This window comes from Euleptes europaea, chromosome 5 (assembly GCF_029931775.1).
Source record: "Euleptes europaea isolate rEulEur1 chromosome 5, rEulEur1.hap1, whole genome shotgun sequence".
Taxonomy (NCBI): Eukaryota; Metazoa; Chordata; class Lepidosauria; order Squamata; family Sphaerodactylidae; genus Euleptes; species Euleptes europaea.
The window spans coordinates 9,388,087-9,409,425 of record NC_079316.1 but is presented as its reverse complement, the minus strand read 5'-3'; the positions used below and the strand labels follow the sequence as shown (position 1 = coordinate 9,409,425).

The 21,339-nt window shown below is 46.8% G+C and overlaps 1 protein-coding gene across 1 annotated transcript in view; it reads right to left on the bottom strand.

Moving 5' to 3' along the window:
- LOC130477884 (cytochrome P450 2J4-like) overlaps positions 1 to 14,944 on the bottom strand; it is a 34,290-nt gene extending 19,346 nt beyond the window's left edge. Inside the window, exons 1-2 of the mRNA XM_056849966.1 lie at positions 14,935 to 14,944; positions 10,861 to 11,018 (exon numbers count right to left, since the gene is read on the bottom strand). Of these exons, the coding sequence (XP_056705944.1) occupies positions 10,861 to 11,018; positions 14,935 to 14,944 (168 nt within the window). The remainder of the gene's footprint in view (positions 1 to 10,860; positions 11,019 to 14,934) is intronic.
- Between the last annotated feature and the right edge of the window lie 6,395 nt (positions 14,945 to 21,339).

Here is a 21,339-nt window from a genome sequence, read left to right as displayed (position 1 = left end):
GGGATGCCAGACAAGATGCAGACGTGGGCAGGGCAGCTTGTTTTTCTGGGCAGCCCGATGCCCGTCTTGCTCTGGCCAATTAGCTTGTTAATCTCTAGATCTGGGAGAGTTCAGAGGCCACAAAAATGGGCCAGTTGTTATATAACTGATGTTTACCAAGTGGTCCTCCATGCAGTCATTAGAAGAAAAAAGAGGGGAATAAAACCCAACCTAGAAAACAGAAGCTGGTTACCCAGTGTTGGGTAGAATGAAATAGATAGATAGACAGATAGACAGATAGACAGATAGACAGATAATGGAATTTCCTAAGGTTGATATCTATAACCACATGCCGGACACGTTTTGGCCTGTTTGGCCTTCATCAGTGGTCAATTGAAACCCATGTAAAGCCTGCACACGTTTACAGAAATATATACATATACCAACAGTTTAAATCAAACCAGGCATGTATATAGGTTGTCTGAAAAAGTAATGTGCTACATTACTTTTGCAGGACAGTACTCAGCTTAAACCCAACCCCTTTCTGACTATATATTACTCTTCCTACACACTTGACACTGAGAGACACTGTCCTTCAGTGTTAATCCTCTGAAGATGCCTGCCACAGTTGCTGGCGAAACGTCAGGAAAGAAAATTCCAAAACCATGGTTACAGCCCGGATAACCTACAAGAACCAGTCTGGTAAGATTGATTCTAGTTGTAATACTGTAAAACCTTGCCGGCTGCTTCTCATCTGCTTCGTCAAAATTCAAGTCCCTAACTTCCACCATCTCCATCCCTATGTGGAACAGTTGTTGGAGACTATAACCCTGTGTGTGTGTGTGTGTGTGTGTGTGTGTGTGTGTGTGTGTGTGTTAAGTGCCGCCAAGTCGCTTCTGACTCATGGCGACCCTATGAATCAATGTCCTCCAACTTTTCCTAGCATAACTGTCTTTTCCAGTGACTCTTGTCTTCTCATAATGTGACCAAAATACGATAGCCTCAGTTTAGTCATTTTAGCTTCCAGGATCAGTTCAGGCTTGATTTGATCTAGAACCCACTGATTTGTTTTTTTAGCAGTCCAGGGTATCCGTAACACTCTCCTCCAACACCACATTTCAAAGGAATCTACTTTCTTCCTATCAGCTTTCTTCAATGTCCAGCTTTCATACCCATACATAGTAATAGGGAATACGATGGCTTGAATTAACCTGATCTTGGGGGCCAGTGACACATCCTTACACTTCAGATTCTTTTCTAGCTCCTTCATGGCTGCCCTTCCCAGTCTCAATCTCCTGCTGATTTCTTGGCTGCAGTCTCCCTTCTGGTTGATGATGGAGCCAAGGAATAGAAAGTCTTCAACTATTTCAATTTCCTCATTGTCAACCTTAAAGTTGTGTAAGTATCCTGAAGTCATTACTTTTGTCTTCTTGGTGTTCAGCTGTAGTCCTGATTTGGCACTTTCTCTTTTAAGTTTCAGCAGTATAACCCTAACCCTCACCAAAACAGAATGGAAGGAAAGAGCCAGAGTGGTGTAGCTAGGGTTGCCAATAGGGTTGCCTGGTCCCTATTTGCCACTGGCAGGTTTTGGCAGCCCTAGAAATAGGGTTGCCAACCTCCAGGTAGTAGCTGGAGATCTCCTGCTATTACAACTGATCTCCAGGCGACAGAGATCAGTTCCCCTGGAGAAAATGGCAGCTTTGACAATTGGACTCTATGGCATCGAAGTCCCTCCCCTCCTCAAACCCCAGCCTCCTCAGGCTCCGCCCCAAAACCTTCCCACTGGTGACAAAGAGGGACCTGGCAACCCTAGTGGCCCCTTGCTTACTTATTTGATGGCCGCTTCTGCAGGGACCTGCTTGAGGCAACATGTAACTAAAACAACACCAAGAAACCACAAAGCCAATAAAACAAGCTAGAACATTAAAAAATCAATTGAAACAACCCAGAGCATTTAAAAGTAATTAAAAGCTATTAAAACAGGCCAGAACATAAATAATAAGCCATTTAAGAAGATAAGGTCATAAGAGTTGCCAGGTCCCTCTTCGCCAGCAGCAGGAGGTTTTGGGGCGGAGCCTAAGGAGGGTGGGGTATGGGGAGGGGAGGGAGTCCAATTGCCAAAGTGGCCATTTTCTCCAGGGGAACTGACCTCTATCCACTGGAGATCAGTTGTAATTGTGGGAGATCTCCAGCCACCATCTGGAGGCTGGCAATCCTAGCAGTCAGGGCAGGGTAGTATTGGTGGTGAAAATTGCCGCCAAGTCATGGCCAACTTATGGCAGCCCCATAAGAGTTTTCAAGTCAAGAGGCAAACACTCTGCATAGCAAGGCTTCCTTAGTGGTCTCCCATCCAAATACTAACCAGTGTCAACCCTGCTTAGCTTCTGAGAGCTGATGAGATCATGCTAGCCTGGGATCAGGGCAGGGTAATATTGGTGATGGAAAGTGCTGGCAAGTCACAGCCGATTTATGACAACCCTGTAGGGTTTTCAAGGTGAGAGACAAGCAGAGTTAGTTTGCCATTGCAGAGTGGTCTCCTTAGTGGTCTCCCATCCAAGTACTAACCAGGGTCCACCCTGCTTAGCAACCACACTCTGACAAGATCAGGCTAGCTGGGCCATCCCGATCTGGGCTTTTCCCAACTTTTTACTACCTACATTCATGTAGCAGTTCCCCCAGCTGCCTCCAAAGCAAGATTCCCTGTGCTTTGTTTAGAACAGCTTGCAAGCCAGATGTGCCTGTGAGCACTGACTGCAAGCATCTCTTGGAAACAGTGCAGGGTTAAGTAGGCTCGATATTATAGTGCATTTGCACTATAATTGCACTGTTCTTTGTTTAGAACAGCTTGCAAGCCAGATGTGCCTGTGAGCACTGACTGCAAGCATCTCTTGGAAACAGTGCGGGGTTAAGTAGGCTCGATATTATAGTGCATTTGCATCTATGTAGGCGATATTGCACCATCCCATAAATTATGCCTTGAACGGGCCCGGTGGTGAGAGCAAAGAGATGGATGTTTATTTCTCGTTTGCTGCAATTAACTGTGTTTACACCTGCTGGGTTGGCATGAGATGGGTGTGGACTGATAAGACTACTTAAAGGGGATGTACTTTGCAAGTCATTCTTAGGAAATGAGGAAGCAATAAGGCTTTGCAAGCAGTTGATGCAGCAGATCTTAAGGAAATTTGCTTACAGACTTGCTGCTTAAGGTATTATGCCACATTGCTGGATGTCACCCAGGGAGGTGGTGGGCTCCTCCTCTCTGGCAGTCTTCAAGCAGCGGCTGGACAAAACACTTGGCAGGGATGCTCTAGGCCAGGGTTGTCCAATCTTTTGGCTTCCCTGGGCCACATTGAAAGAAGAAGAATTGTCTTGGGCCACACGTAAAATAAACTAACACTAACGATAGCTGATGAGCAAAAAAAAAAAAGGTCTGTGCATAATTTTCGTGATATTGGCCACCGATTCATTTTACGCGACATTGCAACCGAGTCCTCTTGCTCTTTATTTTATTAGTTAATTTTAACAGTTTTTAATTTCTTCTGGCTGAACTGTTTGCAATTGTAATGCAAATTACGGATAATACTCCGATATTTGTGGACGTCACATACTCTGATTATTCCGTTCCATTCTGTTGTCGTCTACAAAGTTCGCGCTCGAGTTTAAAAAAAAATCACAAAAAATCTCAGAATGTTTTGAGTAAGTTTACGATTTTGTGTTGGGCTGCATTCATAGCTGTCCTGGGCCGCATGGAGCCCAGAGGGCATGGGCTGGACAAGCCTGCTCTAGGCTGATCCTGCTGCCGGTCTGAGTAGACAATACTGACTTTGATGGACCAAGGGTCTGACTCAGTATAAGGCAGCTTCATGGGTTCATGTGTGTTCATGCACTGAGCAGGGGGTGGACTAGATGGCCTGTATGTCCCCTTTTAAATCTATGATTCTATGTTCTGGGCAATTTAGAGATTACCACCTCAAATATTGTTAATTACAGAGCCATTTGAATTTTTTAAATTTCTGTTTTTCAGAATTTGTGGAGGGAAAGATAATCTCATTTGCCCCTGCTGGTTTCCTTCCCCACACTGGCTTGGTTTGCCCCCACTTCCCCTCTTGGCATTAATTTACTTTAAAAATATATTTGTTGCCTTCTCTAAAGATAGGGTTGCCAATCTCCCACTATTACAAATGATCTCAAGGCAACAGGGATCCGTTCACCTGGAGAAACTGCCCACTGTGGCAATTGGACTCTATGGCATTGAAGTCCCTTCCCTTCCAAACCCCGCCCTCCTCAGGCTCCGCTCCCCAAATCTCCAGGTATTTCCCAACCCGGAGCTGACCTGTTCAAGGAGGCTCACAAATAAAAACTGTACAATAAATTCCTTAAAAACAACACAAATTATCAATATTAAAATAAACCATGACAAGCAGCATAAAATAACACTAAGCATCCTTAAAAATAGCTAGAACTGAATCATTTTGTTAAAAGCCTAGGGTTCTCTAGTAGGGTTGCCAACCGCCAGGTAGCATGAACACATGCCATCTCTCCATGCTTTGAAAATGGCCAACCAAACCATCAATTAAAATAAAACATCTTAACACCACAGAAACCAAGGGCGCACGAAAAAATGCAACCACAATTACTCATGGACTGCAGATCATAAAAAAATAGCATCATAACTCCAAAGGCAAATGCTTTCTGAAACAGGACTGTCTTATTTTGTCCATGGGAGGTTAGTCGGAAGGAGCCCTACCGTCCTTCAGGAAGCCCACTAAACAAGATAGGCAAATAATGATATTTTATTGATTTTATGTGGTTTTATTGTATCTTTGTACTGATATAGAGTACCATGTTGTGAGCTGCCCTGAAGCCCGACTGCAGCCAGGGAGTGAGGGCGGGATATAGAACAAACAAATAAATAAATAAAGACAGAAAATGCACTCAGCCTTGCAGGGGAGATTCGTGCCTGACAAACCAAGGCAAAAATAAATGAAGTTACTCTAAAGTTAGGGCAGGGTTGCCAAGTGCCCGGTGGTGGCAGGCAAAATCCCGCCAATCCACCCGGCTGCCCGCCGACCAGCTGAGGGTCAGTGGGCAACACATGCACGCGCACCCACACGCATGGAGTTTCGGCGGAGATTGCTAGAGCCCCCACGTCGCTTCTGGGTAAACCCAGAAGTGACAAAGGCATGGCATGCGGGGGGCTCACCTCGCGCCAGGTGCGTGCGCATCTCGCATACCCTAGCCACTCCCTCCCGAAAAGCTCCCGCTGGGGGAGCTAAGGGACCTGGCAACCCTAGGTTAGGATTGCCAACCTCCTGGTACTAGCTGAAGGTCTCCTGCTATTACAACTGATCTCCAGCCGATAGATATCAGTTCACCTGGAGAAAATGGCCGCTTTGGCAATTGGACTCAATGGCATTGAAGTCCCTCCCCTCCCCAAACCCTGCCCTCTTTAGGCGCCGTCCCAAAAAACCTCCCGCCGATGGCGAAGAGGGACCCAACAACCCTATCCAAGGCCCTAATCAGGTATGTAGGTTTATATAAAGAGAGGTGCTACTTAACGTCTTTGAGTTCTCGATTGTGATGTAACAGTGTGCTTTAAGTAAGTGGGTTAAGAGTCATGGCGTGTCAGAGTGAACGATAAACAATGATAGGAGAAACTGGATGAAACTGCAACTGTACTGCGCCGCCTCCATGTCTGTAGTGCAGTGTTTCCCAACCTTTTTTTGACCAGGGACCACTAGGACTTTTTTGTTCAGTGCAGGGACCCCAAGGTTCAAAATAAAAATTCCGAGAATTTGAAAATAAACTTTAATCATAACTGTTAGTTAAACTTTAAACTTAGAATAATTTTTGAATATATATATTTTATAATAGAGAACTTATAATTGAGAATATTAATTTAATATGGGTTTATAACTTTGTTTCACGGACCTTAATTTAGTTCTCGTGGACCCCTGGGGGTCCCCGGACCCCTAGTTGGGAACCAGTGCTGTAGTGCTATCAGCTTTACCCTGAATGTTGATGGGTTGTCATATCTTGCATTTGGATAAATATCCCTTCCTCAGTATGATCGGGACTCAGGGATTTCTGCCCATTAGGGCCTCTGGGTCGCGGCTGCCAGAATAAAAAGTTTTCTTGAAACAACGGTTCGGGTCTCTCTTTCCCCCACGAACCCCCATTTACCACAACAGTGGAAACGAGTATGTTGAAAAAAGCTAGGAACCGAGCCGACTGCTAATGAACTGGGTTGCCAAGCAGGGCCTGGAAACTGATGGGAGGGTTGTCGGGGGGGAGCAGAGTCCCAGGAGGAAAAAATTAAAAAGCAAAATAAAGCCTTGGCTACTGACTGGAAGGTCAGACCATAGAGTTCCTAATGATTCCTAGAGCTGCCCAGAAGCAACAACTGTAGCTCTAGCAATCGCTAGAGTCTTTATGGTAAGAATACCGTGGAGTTTCCGGTGATTGCTAGAGCGACCCTTATCCCTTCTGGGTAGCTCTAGGAATCATCAGGAACTCTATGGTCAGAATTTCCTGTAAGTAGATATGGACTTAGGAGCCCCGTGGCGCAGAGTGGTCAGCTGCAGTACTGCAGTCAAAAGCTCTGCTCACGTCCTGAGTTCGATCCCGACGGAAGTCGGTTTCAGGTCGCCGGCTCAAGGTTGACTCCACCTTCCATCCTTCCGAGGTCGGTGAAATGAGGACCCAGCTTGCTGGGGGTAAAGGGAAGACGACTGGGGAAAGCACTGGCAAACCACCCCGCAAACAAAAGTCTGCCTAGAAAACGTCGGGATGTGACGTCACCCCATGGGTCAGGAATGACCCGGTGCTTGCACAGGGGACCTTTACCTTTTACCTTAGATATGGACTTATTTTTGCTTTTTAATTTTTCTTACCGGGTGGGTTGTGCTCTCCCTTTGGCCCCCATTTCTGTCTGCTGATTAGCTGAGCATCAGTGGGCAAGGGCTACCATTGGCGGGAGGTTTCCTGCCATAAAGGGGCAAATGGGAAGGCCACCAACAAAGGGTAGTTTTTTTTTTTTTCCAGAACCAGCAACACGTGCTCACAGCTGTCCACACCAAGTAACAATCAGGCGGTTGTGTTTTGCACCAACGGAAGTGTCTGAGTAACCTTCAAGGCACAGTGCCATGTATTGTAATACTGACAACAAACCCTACAATGCAGATGAGCTCCACCATGCGCTACTGAAAACAAAGAGGCGTACAGCTATCTTTGTGAGTGAGCACCCAGCCATCTGCTCCACCCATTAGCACTGCTGGTCAAATGCACATGACTCATTATCCCCACAGGATATGAGCTCAGGCACCTGAAGCCGAACAAACAGAAACCGGAGAAAGAATTCCTCCATTGGTTGGGTGAGTTTTGTCTTGATGACTATATTGTCTTCTCTTCCCCCAGAACCGACTCCCAGATGTCACCATCAGGGGGACTGCCAACGTGAAAGTGGGGAGCTAGACTCCATCATGCTCTTACTTTTCCATCACTGACTACCACATTTACAATGTTCATCCCTATTTTCCCTCTCAGTTTTCGCCACCACCTTACAGTAACCTCCAGGTCTGCTAGTTTGATCTCCTTTGTAGGTAGGGTTGCCAACCTCCAGCTACTAGCTGGAGATCTTCTGCTATTACAACTGATCTCCAGCTGATAGAGATCACTTCCCCTGGAGAAAATGGCCACTTTGGCAATTGCACTCTATGGCATTGAAGTCCCACCCCTTCCCAAACCCTGCCCACCTCAGGCTCCACCCCAAAACCTCCTACCGGTGGCAAAGAGGGACCTGGCAACCCTATTTGTAGGATTTAGTCCCTAGCTCAGGTACAGATAGGATTGGCAGCTCCAGGTTGCGAAATATCTGGAGATTTTTGGGGTGGGGCCTGAGAAAGGTGGGGTTTGGGGAGGGGAGGGATTTCAATGGGGTCCACCCTCCAAAGCTGCCATTTTCTCCAGGAAAACTGATCTCTGTCAGCTGTAGATCAGTTGTAATTGCAGGAGATCTCCAGCCACCATCTGGAGGTTGGCAACCCTAGCCACAGATTCTGATTAGTCAGGCTCTGGTGGAAACAGCAATGCTTTGGGACCATTCCCAAGACCAGCACACTGGGGTTAATATAATTGGATCATCCAAACTTATGCTTTACCCCATCTTTGTTGCTTCCATATCACCTTATCGTATCTATGGCTCCAGACCCCACAATTCCGCTGAAACACTGAGATGCTCTCTTTGAACAAAAGTAGAGTTCTGCCTTAACTATGCCACTGAATCCAACAGCCAACCTTCCTCAATGGTATAGGATATTAGTCATCTTTCTTCAGCCCTTAAGTTACGGCTCTTCTGCACAAAGGTGCCATAGAGCCAATTTCAAGACTGTGGGCTTTTCCCAGGACTTCATTCAGAGAGCCAGCATGATTTAGTGGTTAAGGTGTCAGACTAGGACCTGGGAAACCAGGTTCAAATCTCCACTCATGCTATGGAAGCTTGCTGGGTGACCTTGGGCCAGTCACACACTCTCAGCCCTGACCCTTGTTAGGATTTGGATGGGAGACCTCCAAGGAATACCATGGTTGTGACATGGAGGCAGGTAATGGCAAACCACCTCTGAAGGTCTCCTGCTTTGAAAACCCTACAGTATTGCCATAAGTCCACTGTGACTTGATGGCAAAAATAGGAGTGGTCGCATTTACTCAGTCTCCTTTCTTTACAAAATCCAGATGGTTTCAGATATCCAGCTGTTGGTTGGGTTTATCTTAATCACACTCAGACTGCTTCAAAATATATCTTATGAACGACCCTCCTCTGCTTTTGGAAGAGTAGTTCTTTAGAGCCTGTTTTCCTAAGGCAGCCTGCACCCCTATTATTTATATAACTCACCAGTCACCTATATGTTGACTATGTGGAGACTATGAAAAGCAAAACAGGTCGCATATTTGTGGTTGATGTTCTTTGAGTGGTCATTTGGTAAAGTCCAACGACTAATCAACCCTTCCCTGCAGCAGGTTTTCTGTAGGTGTCCTTGCTTACTTTGATTTGGGCATTTAAGGGATGGTCCATAAAGAAACTAATCATGAAGAGCATCACCCCTCCCTTTGCAGCATGCACAGACGTCTCCTTGAGATAAAGAATCGGGGGAGGGGCTGTGGCTCAGTGGTAGAGCCTCTGCTTGGCGTGCAAAAGGTCCCAATCCCCAGCATCTCCAGTTAAAGGGACTAGGCAAGTAGCTGATGTGAAAGACCTCTTCCTGAGACCCTGGAAAGCCGCTGTCGGTTTGAGCAGACAATACTGACTTTGATGGACCAAGGGTCTGATTCAGTATAAGGCAGCTTTATGTGTTCATATGTTCAATACTAGTGTGTGTTAAGTGCCGTCAAGTGGCTTCCGACTCATGGTGACCCTATGAATCCATGCCCTCCAAAATGTCCTATCTTTTACATCCTTGCTCCGATCTTGCCAATTGAGGGCTCTGGCTTCCTTCATTGAGTCAATCCATCTCTTGTTGGGTCTTCCTCTTTTCCTGCTGCCTTCAACTTTTCTTAGCATGATTGTCTTTTCCAGTGACTCTTGTCTTTTCATAATGTGACCAAAATACGATAGCCGCAGTTTAGTCATTTTAGCTTCTAGGGTCAGTTCAGGCTTGATTTGATTTATAACCCACTGATTTGTTTTTTTGGCCGTCCATGGTATCTGTAACACTCTCCTCCAACACCACATTTCAAAGGAATCTCCTTTCTTTCTATCAGTTCAATACTTACTCGGTTCTAAAAACTCTAGAATGCTCTGAAACTCAGAACCCCTGTTATTACTTAACAGTTGACTATATGAAGGATATCAAGTTGGCAGCCTATTTTCTAAAAGACTTATATTAAAGCACCGGAGAGATAAATGCCCACCTCCTGTAAATCAATGGAGTGAGGACCTTACCACTATATCCATATGTGAATGCATGGCATACAGACGACAATTGCATATGGACATTTTAAGACATTTGGAAACCTTTTATAGAAACTTATGTGTAGATCCGCCATCACTGTTGCTATATTTTTGTTTCTCCTTTGTAAATACTTCCCCCCCCCTTTTATCAGTTTTTGGATTCCCCCCCTTGTTTTCTTTTTCTTTTCTTTTTTTAAAAAAAGAAAAGAAGAGGAGGAGGAGGTGTTGGTTTATATATGCCAATTTTCTCTACCCCTTAAAGGAGAATCAAACCGTCTTACAATCACCTTCCCTTCCCCTCCTCACAACAGACATCCTGTGAGGTAAGTGAGGCTGAGAGAGCTCTAAGAGAACTGTGACTTGCCCAAGGTCACCCAGCTGGCTTCGTGTATAGGCAGGGTCGGTGCCAGTCTTTTTTGAGCCCTAGGCAAGGCTAACTACTTGTGCCCCCACCATTGCTAACCAATTTTCAAAAACAGATGTCTTGTAGAAAAAATAAAAGCCTGATGCATTCCTACAAAACTTTTTATAAGACGTTATAATTAATTATTTTCCATAGCACTGTTGTGGTACTTAACTTAAAATAAAAAATAAAAATTGTCAGTTGCATTTTTTCCAAGAAACAAATCTGATCAAAACTGTGCTCCTCAGGCCAGTTCTGCACCCCTCTGAGGTCTGTGCCCGAGGCGACCGCCTAGTTCGCCTTAATGGTAGCACCGGCCCTGTATGAGTGGGAAAACAAATCCAGTTCACCAGATTAGCCTCCGTTGCTCATGTGGAGGAGAAGGGAATCAAACCCGGTACTCCAGATCAGAGTCCACCGCTCCAAACCACTACACCACGCTGGCAACCTATTTTTCCCCATAGGAAGAAAACAACTAAAAACTCTTCCCCCCTCTGCCTCCTTGCCTTAAGAAATATTTAGGGAGACGTACCTTCAGGAAAGTATCTTTGGAAAGCATGACCCCAAACCGCCACATGCCTCCAACAATCGGTAGCCGAAGTGGTCCGGGGGGGTAGGACTTTCGTGACCAGAGCCATTTCCAAAAGCGCAGGATCAGAAGGAATATCGTCACAGTGATCAACATTGAATCTGCCTGGTACGCCTGGGTGCGCTGAATGCTCTTCTACCAATGGCTTTGGCTTCTTCCCTCATTGAGGCTGACACGGCTCTCTGCCGTTTCGGGGACACCCTTTTATATACTATGCTTATTAAAGGTACATAAACAAGCCGCCTGACATCATAACTGAGTAGTATAAGAATGTGGTTCTCTAGGCATAGTATCACAGGTCGTAATCATGATGGCTCATCCCAATATGTGTTACTCAAATAATTGAGGGGAAGAGAGTTTAATATGTGAGGCCAGGATAGCCCAGCCCATGGCTAGCACAGAGCCAACTTCGCGCGACATATATTCTGGAAATCTCTTCCTATCTAATTATGAATGATACATAAGAACATAAGAAAAGCCCTGCTGGATCGGACCCAGCCCCATCAGGTCCAGCAGTCTGTTCACACAGTGGCCCAACCAGGGGCCTCAAGGAAGCCCCCAAACAAGACGACTGCAGCAGCACCATCCTGCCTGTGTTCCACAGCACCTAATATAATAGGCGTGCTCCTCTGATCCTGGAGAGAATAGGTATGCATCATCATGACTAGTATCCATTTTTTACTAGTAGCCATGGATAGCCCTCTCCTCCATGAACATGCCCACTCCCCTCTTAAAGCCTTCCAAGTTGACAGCCACCACCACATCCTGGGGCAGGGAGTTCCACAGTTTAACACTGCGTCGTGTGAAAAAATACTTCCTTTTATCTGTTTTGAATCTCTCACCATCCAGCTTCAGCAGTTCTAGTATACATGGGAGAGGGATCCACAAAACATAGCCCTGTGTTTCTGCTGAGTTTCCCACTTTTCCTCCTTCTCCATGCTGTCATGTATCTCTGGAAGTACTGTAGGGATATCCTTGCTTCCCTGAACCTCTGTGCATTTGGAACTCTTTGTTCTCGCACACATGGATACACACACGAACCTGCCTTGGGCTGTATCAGACCCTTGGTTAAGGTTGCCAACCTCCAGGTATTAGTTGGAGACCTCCTGCTATTACAACTGATCTCCAGCTGATAGTAGGGTGGAGATCAGTTGTAATAGTGGGAGATCTCCAGCTACTACCTGGAGGTTAAGCAACCAAAATAAACACCTCTGTACTACTACCACAGGTAAGGAACTAAGTACAGGAAGGGCTAATGATAATCAATCACAAGCTTACAAAAACAAGGTGTATTAAGTGCAGTGAATGAACACACAGTGAATGCAGTGAATGAACACACAAATACAACACACAAATCTATATACAATCCTATGTCAACAGTCCTAAAGGGTACAAGTCTCAAAGGTTCCACTATGAGTAATCTTCATAGCAGAATGGCGAGGGAATATGGTATAGACAGTCCCATACAGGTACAAGTATCCAAAAATGAACTGCAATGAATCTTCATAGAAGAGTAGCAAGGGGGACGATCATTTCTGTTCTTCCTCAGCCCCGTTTAGTCAAAGCCAATTTGTATGCATTCAAAATTCTCATATTATTTCCTTTCTCCCATAGGGATGAGAAAAGCAGCTATGCCAAATGTATATTGTAGTGTTCCCCTAAGGGATACTTCATTTTTGATGCATAGTTGCACAGATGCTTATAACCGTTCCCAAAGGGATACAAAAAGTTGCAACTTTTTGTATCCCTTTGAGCAACTTTTTGGATCCCTTTGGGAACGGTTATAAGCCATTGGCCATCTTCTGGGCATGAAGAAGAAGAAGAAGAGTTGGTCTTTATGTGCCGACTTTTCTACCACTTAAGGGAGACTCAAACCGACTTCCAATCACCTTCCCTTCCCCTCCCCACAACAGACACTCTGTGAGGTGGGTGGGGCTGACAGAGCTGCAACTAGCCCAAGGTCACCCAGCTGGCTTCATGTGTAGGAGTGGGGAAACAAATCCAGTTCCCCAGATTAGTCTCCGCTGCTCACGTGGAGGAGCAGGGAATCAAACCCGGTTCTCCAGATCAGACTCCACCATTCCAAACCACTGCTCTTAACCACTACACCGCGCTGTTGTGGGGAGGGGAAGGGAAGGTGATTGTAATCCAGTTTGATTCTTCCTTAAGTGGTAGAGAAATTGGCATATAAAAACCAACTCTTCTTCTTCTTCTTCTTCTTCTTCTTCTTCTTCTTCTTCTTCTTCTTCTTCTTTTAGGCAGAGGTCTTTCACATCATCTACTGGCTAACTTTTTCCACTATAGACTGAACCAGGGCCTTCTGCATGCAAAGTTAGGGTTGCCAGGTGCCTCTTTGCCACTGGCGGGAGGTGTTTGGGGCGGAGCCTGAGGAAGGCGGGGTTTGGGGAGGGGAGGGACTTTAGTGCCATAGAGTTCAATGGCCAAAGCAGCCATTTTCTCGAGGTGAACTGATCTCTATCAGCTGGAGATCACTTGTAATAGTGGGAGATCTCCAGCTAATACCTGGTGACCCTATGCAAATCCGAGGCTCTTCCACTGCGCCATGGCTCCTCTTCCTTTTGATTAAACTGGAATGGTAAAAGACTGCCACTGGGGGAGAGAGGACACCCTTCTACAGCTCTGACCATTCGAGTTGGTGAGAAAGCACATGACACAAATCCCCCATTAGATAATATTTATCAAAGTATCTAATAAACGTGGGAACAGCCTGAATGCTTCCATGCTGGATTCTGCTGTTACATAGGGTTGGGAGGTCTTAGGAGCTAAGGAGGGGCCGTGGCTCAGTGGTAGAGCCTCTGCTTGGCATGCAGAAGGTTCCAGGTTCAATCCCTGGCATCACCAGTTAATAGGGTTGCCAACCTCCAGGTACTACCTGGAGATCTCCTGCTATTACAACTGATCTCCAGCCGTTAGAGATCAGTTTACCTGGAGAAAATTGCTGCTTTGCCAATTGGATTCTGTAGTATTGAAGTCCCCGCCCTCCTCAGGCTCCGCCCCAAAAACCTCCCGCAGGTGGCGAAGAGGGACCTGGCAACCCTACCAGTTAAAGGGACTAGGCAAGTAAGTGATGTGAAAGACCTCAGCCTGAGGCCCTGGAGAGCCGCTGCCGGCCTGAGTGGACAATATTGACTTCGATGGACCAAGGGTCTGATTCAGTATAAGGCAGCTTCATGTGTTCGTGGACTGTTTTGAATGGTAGCATCCGATTCCTGCAAGTACTTACCCAGTTTTGTAAATGGAAGAAACCAGGCCACTGCATCAAAGTTTCATTTTGTTAATTGCAGAAACTTATTCTAGAAGCATATTTGCTTCTTGGCGTTGTTGTGGTTTTCAGAGTCTAGTTTTTGGAAGGTGTGCAATTGCAAAGATGATGCTGATGATGGAACAAGAAAGCCCGTGGAGAACAATGATAGTCATCTCAGAGGAAGAATGTTTATTTGTAATTTAATCCCTGGTCTCATCCTTAAGAGTAAGGGCTTTTCAAAAGCAAAAACTTTGACAAACGTGAAATCAGCTATGTTTTATTGCATAGTAATGATGAGGTAATTTTTTTACAGTGATGTGAGCTTAATAAAGGTTATAAGAAATTTTATAGCTCTTATTAATAACCCTCCCGCCAAAATGGCCACTCTCTATGAAAAGCTCTGATGGATTTCAGAAAGAGCAGAGAATTTTTTGAAAGGATATTACAGCCTGAATCAGATATTGGTTCTAGTAGCCTGTACAGAAAATAGGGTTGCCAACCTGCAGGTACCTGCAGGTACTAGCTGGAGATCTCCTGCTATTACAACTGATCTCCAGCCAATACAGATCAGTTCACCTGGAGAAAATGGCCGCGGTGGCAATTGGACTCTATAGCATTGAAGCCCCTCCCCAAACCCCAGCCTCCTCAGGCTCTGCCCCCAAAACCTCCCACCCGTGGCGAAGAGGGACCTGGCACCTCTAACAGGAAAGTATGATAGAATGGGTCCCTATCTTAACTCCCTTGTAACAGACAAATAACCATTTAGCAAAGGTTGAGCTCTCTTGAATGTCAGGGGAGGGGCTGTGGCTCAGTGGAAGCAGTAGGTGATGTGAAAGACCTCTGCCTGAGACCCTAGAGATCCACTGCCTGTCTGAGTAGCCAATACTGAACCTGATGGGCCAAGGTTTTTATTCAGTATTAGGCAGCTTCATAGAATCATAAAATCACAGAGTTGGAAGGGACCACCAGGGTCACTTAGTCCAACCCCGTGCACAATGCAGGAAATTCACAACTACCTCCCCTTAGACCCCCAGTGACCCCTACTCCATGACCAGAAGATGGCAGAAAACCACCAATCTGGCCTGCAGGAAGATGGCCTCCTGACCCCAAAGTGGCGATGGGCATGTAAGAAAGGGCCACGAGAGCCAAACACTGACGCAGCCCTTCCTGCCCTCCCTCTCATGATCGGCCCAACCAAGTTCACAGATGTGATGTGTGTGTTCATATGTGAATGCAAGAGGTTTCCTACTACTGAGTCAGATCATAGTCATTTTTGTCTCTTTCAATTTACAGTGGTTCTCCAGGGTTCCAGGTGGAGGTCTTTCCCATTACCTACTATCTGACCCTTTTAACTAGAAACTCTGGGGATTGAACGTGGGACCTTCTTCATGCAAAGCTGCAGCTCTACCACTAAGCCAAAGCCCTTCCCGTTACTGTCTCCCGTTGGCTTCTAGACAGACTTCAGGTTTTTTTTTAATGGAAGAACCACACTTGACTTTGGAAAGTCATGAAAGCCCTTCGTAATGAATGATGAGCCATTCGACCTACCTCAGTGCCATGACCATATAAACCAATTACATGCTATAATTAACGTGTGTGCATATAATTCATAATAATAAGTATGCTTATGTCGCTGTCACAACACTTCAGAGCGTAGTGAATTTTATGGATCTGCTTGGATCAAGAACGAAGCTTGAAATAATCCTGGAGGAAAGGGCCGGGAATTGTTTATCTTGCGCAATGGCCGTGGGGGCTACCGTTTCATTCTCCATTTGCCCCTGGACTTCCTGCTCGTGAAAACTGGGGCCATTAACGCATGGCGAGCTTTTGCCATTATTTTGCCCCTCCCCTGTCACTCACGTCTCGATCACGCATTCAAAAAATTGAACGCATGGTCGAGAAGGCCAACTGGGGTCGCCCAGCAGAGAGGGGGGAGGAGGGGGAGGAGGAGGGCATGGAGAGAGAGAGAGAGGCGCAGGCTCCGGCGCTCTTCCATTGTCGATGGAGGCAGTGGCGGCGAGTTGCCAAGCGGAGGGAGGAGGAGGGCGGGGGGGAGAGAGAAGCGCGGGCTCCGCGCTCTTCCTCTCCTGCCACCTCTCTTCCTCTAGGCCACTTCACCCTCTTGCCTTCTCCTCCTCCTTCTCCTCCTCCCGCGGCACTGGGTGCTTCGGCAGCGGAAGGAAGGGGAGTCAAATGTGCGCACGTACACGCACCAGAGAACTCTCACGATGGTATCGGTTTTTTTAAATCCGCAAAAAGGCAGGGTTAGGAAAACCCTGTTAAGTTTCGGGGGGAGGTGGGTTGATCCCACGGGAGGGAGGCAACCATGTATGTAGACTCCCGCAATTCGCACGACAAAATGGCCATACATTAATGACCTAGGTATGTACGGTAGTCAACAAATGAAGCCGACCAGAATTACATGTATATAGTTTCTTCCCCAAAGCTGCTGGATTGGTTGTCACAAATACCCGATGGGAGACATCACAGATCGTTGCGGCAATAACAACCATCGGTCTCTTTGCTCCTTCTTGTGTCTCACATTTTTGGGGTCTCTGAGTCATGTCATCAGATGGATAGCCATCGTCGTTAGGGTTGCCAGGTCCCTCTGCTCCACAGGCAGGAGCTTTGTGGGGACATGGTACATCAAGTGGGTCGCGCACGCATCGTGTGCCTCCCCCTGACCAACTGAGGGGGGGCAGGCAGCCTAGTTAGGGTTGCCAACCTCCAGGTACTAGCTGGAGATCTCCTACTATTACAATTGACCTCCAGCTGATAGAGATCAGTTCCCTGGACAAAATGGCCACTTTGGCAATTGGCATTGAAGTCCCTCCCCTCCCCAAACCCCGCCTTCCTCAGGCTCTCCCCCAAAAACCTCCCACCGGTGGCGAAGAAGGACCTGGCAGGGTGTCTGTTGTGGGGAGGGGGAGGGAAGGTGATTGTAGGCCAGTTTGATTCTCCCTTAAGGGGTAGAAAAAGTCGGCATATAAAAACCAACTCTTCTTCTTCAACCTTTCCTCGGATTCCTTTCATTCAGTCACCAGGCAGGAAGCTACGAGTATGATTAAGAAACATTTATTTAGGTGTGATTACAACAGCACGATCTGTAGAGCACGACGTGTCTGTTCTACTCAATTTGTTGGTATTCTTCCATCTGGCCAGCTTCCGGACTATTGTTCACAGTTGACTATTCTTCAATATAGGCAAGCCTTTATGTTGGCATGCCTAAATGCCTTGCTGTCTAGAGTATTGCAAGAGAGGCATCTTAAGATCCCGCAGGCCCTGTAAAACGGAACTGTTCCACCAGGCATATAACTGAGGGCAGCTGCAAGTTTTTTTTCCACTGGCCTCCCCATCCTCCCCCCCAAAAAAATTAGTTTATGAGGGTTTCACTGCCTGACCAGGTTTCCAGTGGCTACCATTCGTGACTAGGGTTGCCAGCCTCCAGGTACTAGCTGGAGATCTCCTGCTATTACAACCGATCTCCAGCCAATAGAGACCAGTTCACCTGGAGAAAATGGCTGCTTTGGCAATTGGACTCTATGGCATTGAAGTCCCTCCCCAAACCCCGCCCTCCTCAGGATCCACCCCAGAAACCTCCCACTGGTGGTGAAGAGGGACCTGGCAACGCTATTCGTGACTAATGAACGCCATCTTATTTTATTGTATTGTATTGAGAATGTAGTTTTAAAGTACGTTTTAACTTATTTTCTAGGGTTACAATGTTGTGACCCACTTTGAGCCCAGCTACATAGATAGACAGACACACAGACAGACAGATGGCAGAGGGACTGATTTCCATCAGTGCAGCTGAGTGGAGATGGCAGGGTTAACTTCTCTCTCCCTTTCCTACATGGCCCTGAGCAAACTGAGGCTTCATGAGTTTGCAGCTTGCGTTTTCTGGACAGATCCAGGAGTATGATCGTCATCGTGACTGTCTGAGCCCTGAGTTGCAGATCTGCTCCTATCAGGCAAGGTTTGGACTCCATGCACACTGGTGAAGCTCACCGTAGGGAGTAATTCCCCTTGTAGAGGCTGGTGCACAACCTGCTTTGCCAGTTCGTCGCCTTTTGGGAGTGCCACGCTCCCACTCAGATCGGATCGTTTCTGCTTTTGACTGGGTCTTGTGTTCATTTCATTTCCATCGCATTGGCGTCATGGAACTTGTCTACCTTTCGGCTTGCTGAGCCTTCTGGCCTCGATTTGCAATGATCCCTACCTCCCTGTGAGGGCAAAATGGAGGGGAGATCAATCTTAGCCATTTGGGGTCCCCGTCGGGGAGAAAGGCAGGATAGAAACGAAGCAACTAAACCCATAAATCAACTCCTGCATGCTCCTTTAGGCAGAAAAGAAGCAAGGCAGAAGGAAGCACGGTCTGCTGACTGCAGCGTTTCCCACAACAGGAAGTGGGAGCTTATTCCGAATCAGAATCCGATTTATTAGTACGGCATATGCCAGTAAAACATTTGTATCATCTATAAATGAGATAAAAGACTCCATAGATTTTAAAAAAGACAATATCTGGCTAAAATTCTTGACTAACATTTAAGAAACGAAAATTCACTAAATATTAAAAGAAAAATTAAAAAAAAAAACAATCTAGTTGCCATGACCCAATTTTAAGCAGCAGACTTTATAATCAGATTTATGAATACGGCGGTGGGTGGCTTCACTTCGTGGGAACCTTCGTGTGACCACCGCCTTATATGAACACTTACCTTTTGGACTGTATATGTTTGCTCTTGACCATTCAGGTTCCTTTAGGTTGTACACTTGTGATGTTATTTGTTGGTGTGACTCGTTGTGATTTGCCTATTTGTGTAGCTTTATAAATTTTGCTCTTTGTTGAATCTTTTCGCATCTATGCTGATTTCCAAACCCAAGTGCTAGCATAGAGGTGCCTATTTCCTACAACCTCCAGGTGGTGGCTGGAGATCTCCCACTATTACAGTTGCTCTGCAGGCGGTAGAAATAGTTTCCCCTGGAGAAAAAGGATGCTTTGGCAATTGGACTCTATGGCACTGAAGTCCCTCCTCTCTCCAAACCCCGCCCTCCTCAGGCTCCACACCCCAAATCTCCAGGGATTTCCCGGCCTGGAGCTGGCAACCCTAGAGCTTCTCCTGTGGGAGGGAGGCGGGGGAAGGAAGCACCCGAGTTCATTTTAGACCTGCCAGCCTAAATAAAAGAATGAGGGAGAGGCGCTCTACTCCTTCCTCGGAGGGAGGGAGGATTTGGGTGTACGGATGATTAAATCAGGTGACTGAAGAGCGGGTGGTGATTTAAAGATGTTTAAAGGTCACTTAGGAGCACGGAGGTGTGATCTGAGTTTGCCTAAATTCACACTCAGATTTCTGTCCTTGGTAGGGTTGCCAGCTCTGGGTTGGGGAATACCTGGAGATTTGGGGGGTAGGGTTGCCAACCTCCAGGTACTAGGTCCCTCGCCCCTCCGAGCTCCACCCCCAAATCTCCAGGAATTTCCCATCCTGGCAGTTGCCAATCCTAAGGATCCACTGGTACAGCCTAGGCTTATGGCCTCTCCTGCTCCATCCTTTCCTGCCAATAGGGTTGCCAACCTCCAGGTACTAGCTCAAGATCTCCTGCTATTACAACTGATCTCCTGCCGACAGAGATCAGTTCACCTGGAGAAAATGGCCACTTTGGCCATTGGCATTGAAGTCCCTCCCCTCCCCAAACCCCGCCCTCCTCAGGCTCCACCCCCCAAAAACCTCCTGCCAGTAGCGAAGATGGACCTGGCAACCCTATTTGGGGGTGGAGCCTAAGGAGGGCAGGCAGGGTTGCCAACCTGCAAGTACTAGCTGGAGATCTCCTTGCTATTACAACTGATAGAGATCAGTTCACCTGGAGAAAATGGCTGCTTTGGCAATTGGACTCTACGGCATTGAAGTCCCACCCCTCCCCAAACCCCACCCTTCTCAGGCTCCCCCCCAAAAAAAAAAAACCTCCAGGTATTTCCCAACCCAGAGCTGGCAACCCTGAGGGCGGTGTTTGGGGAGGTACTTCAGTGGAGTGTGAGGCCATTGACTCCACCTTCCAAAGTGTCCATTTTCTCCAGGGGAAGTGATCTCTGTCACCTCGAGATCAGTAGTAATAGCAAGAGATCTCCAGCCCTTACCTGGAGATTGGCAACCCTACCCCTTGGTGTCCCAAAGGCTTTAATGTGTTTTATGGTTTAACAAATCTGCCATTCAGCTCCTCTCATTTTAATGTGGCTTTTAACTGGAGAGATGGCAAGGACTGAACCTGAGGCCCTCTGCATGCAAAGCAGTGGCTCCTTCCACTACCCACAGCCCCGCTCTTGCCATGGTCCAACCTCTCTTCGCTCTGTGTTTACTCCACAAAACGTTACCACCTGACAAGCAAATCATCCATATTCACTAGGCTTGCCGACCTCAAAAATACCCAGACAATCTTGTTGGCTTCCAAGGTCCTACTGGACTCAAATCTAGCTGTTCTATTGCCGACCAACACAGCTACCTGTTAGGGCTGCCAGGTCCCTCTTCGCTACTGGTGGAAGGTTTTTGGGGGCAGAGCCTGAGGTCCCTCCCCTGAGGAGCAGGGTTTGGGGAGGGGAGGGATTTCAATGCCATAGAGTCCAGTTGCCAAAGCGGCCATTTTCTCCAGGGGAAGTGATCTCTATCAGTTGTAATAGCAAGGAGATCTCCAGCTAGTACTTGCAGGTTGGCAACCCTGCCCGCCCTCCTGAGATAAGGGGCCCTTACACCATCACAGGTGGCCTCCACGCTGGCACTGGGACGCAACATGGCTGTGCGGGGCTCGGGCGCCAGCTCTGCCTCCTGGCAGCATTCCAGCAGAACAAGTCCTAACTGTAGTAGCAACTTTTCTTCTTTTGATCAGATTACTCTTTTCCTCTCCATTAAGCAATATTACATTAATCACACTTGTAAATCTTGGAACAAGAGGCTAGCAAATTGTGTATAATAGCAGGCATTTATTTCCAGTAATAATAACTATAAAACTTTTGTATGATTTGCCTCTCCTCCTAAGTGGGTAATAAACTGTGCATAGATCTTGAAAGGAAGTTGAAGCTCAGCTATACATACTGGGGAGGGTGGAGCAGCAAAGCAAATACCTTGCTGCTTTATGAGGGGCATGCTTATTCTTAACATGGAGTTTAA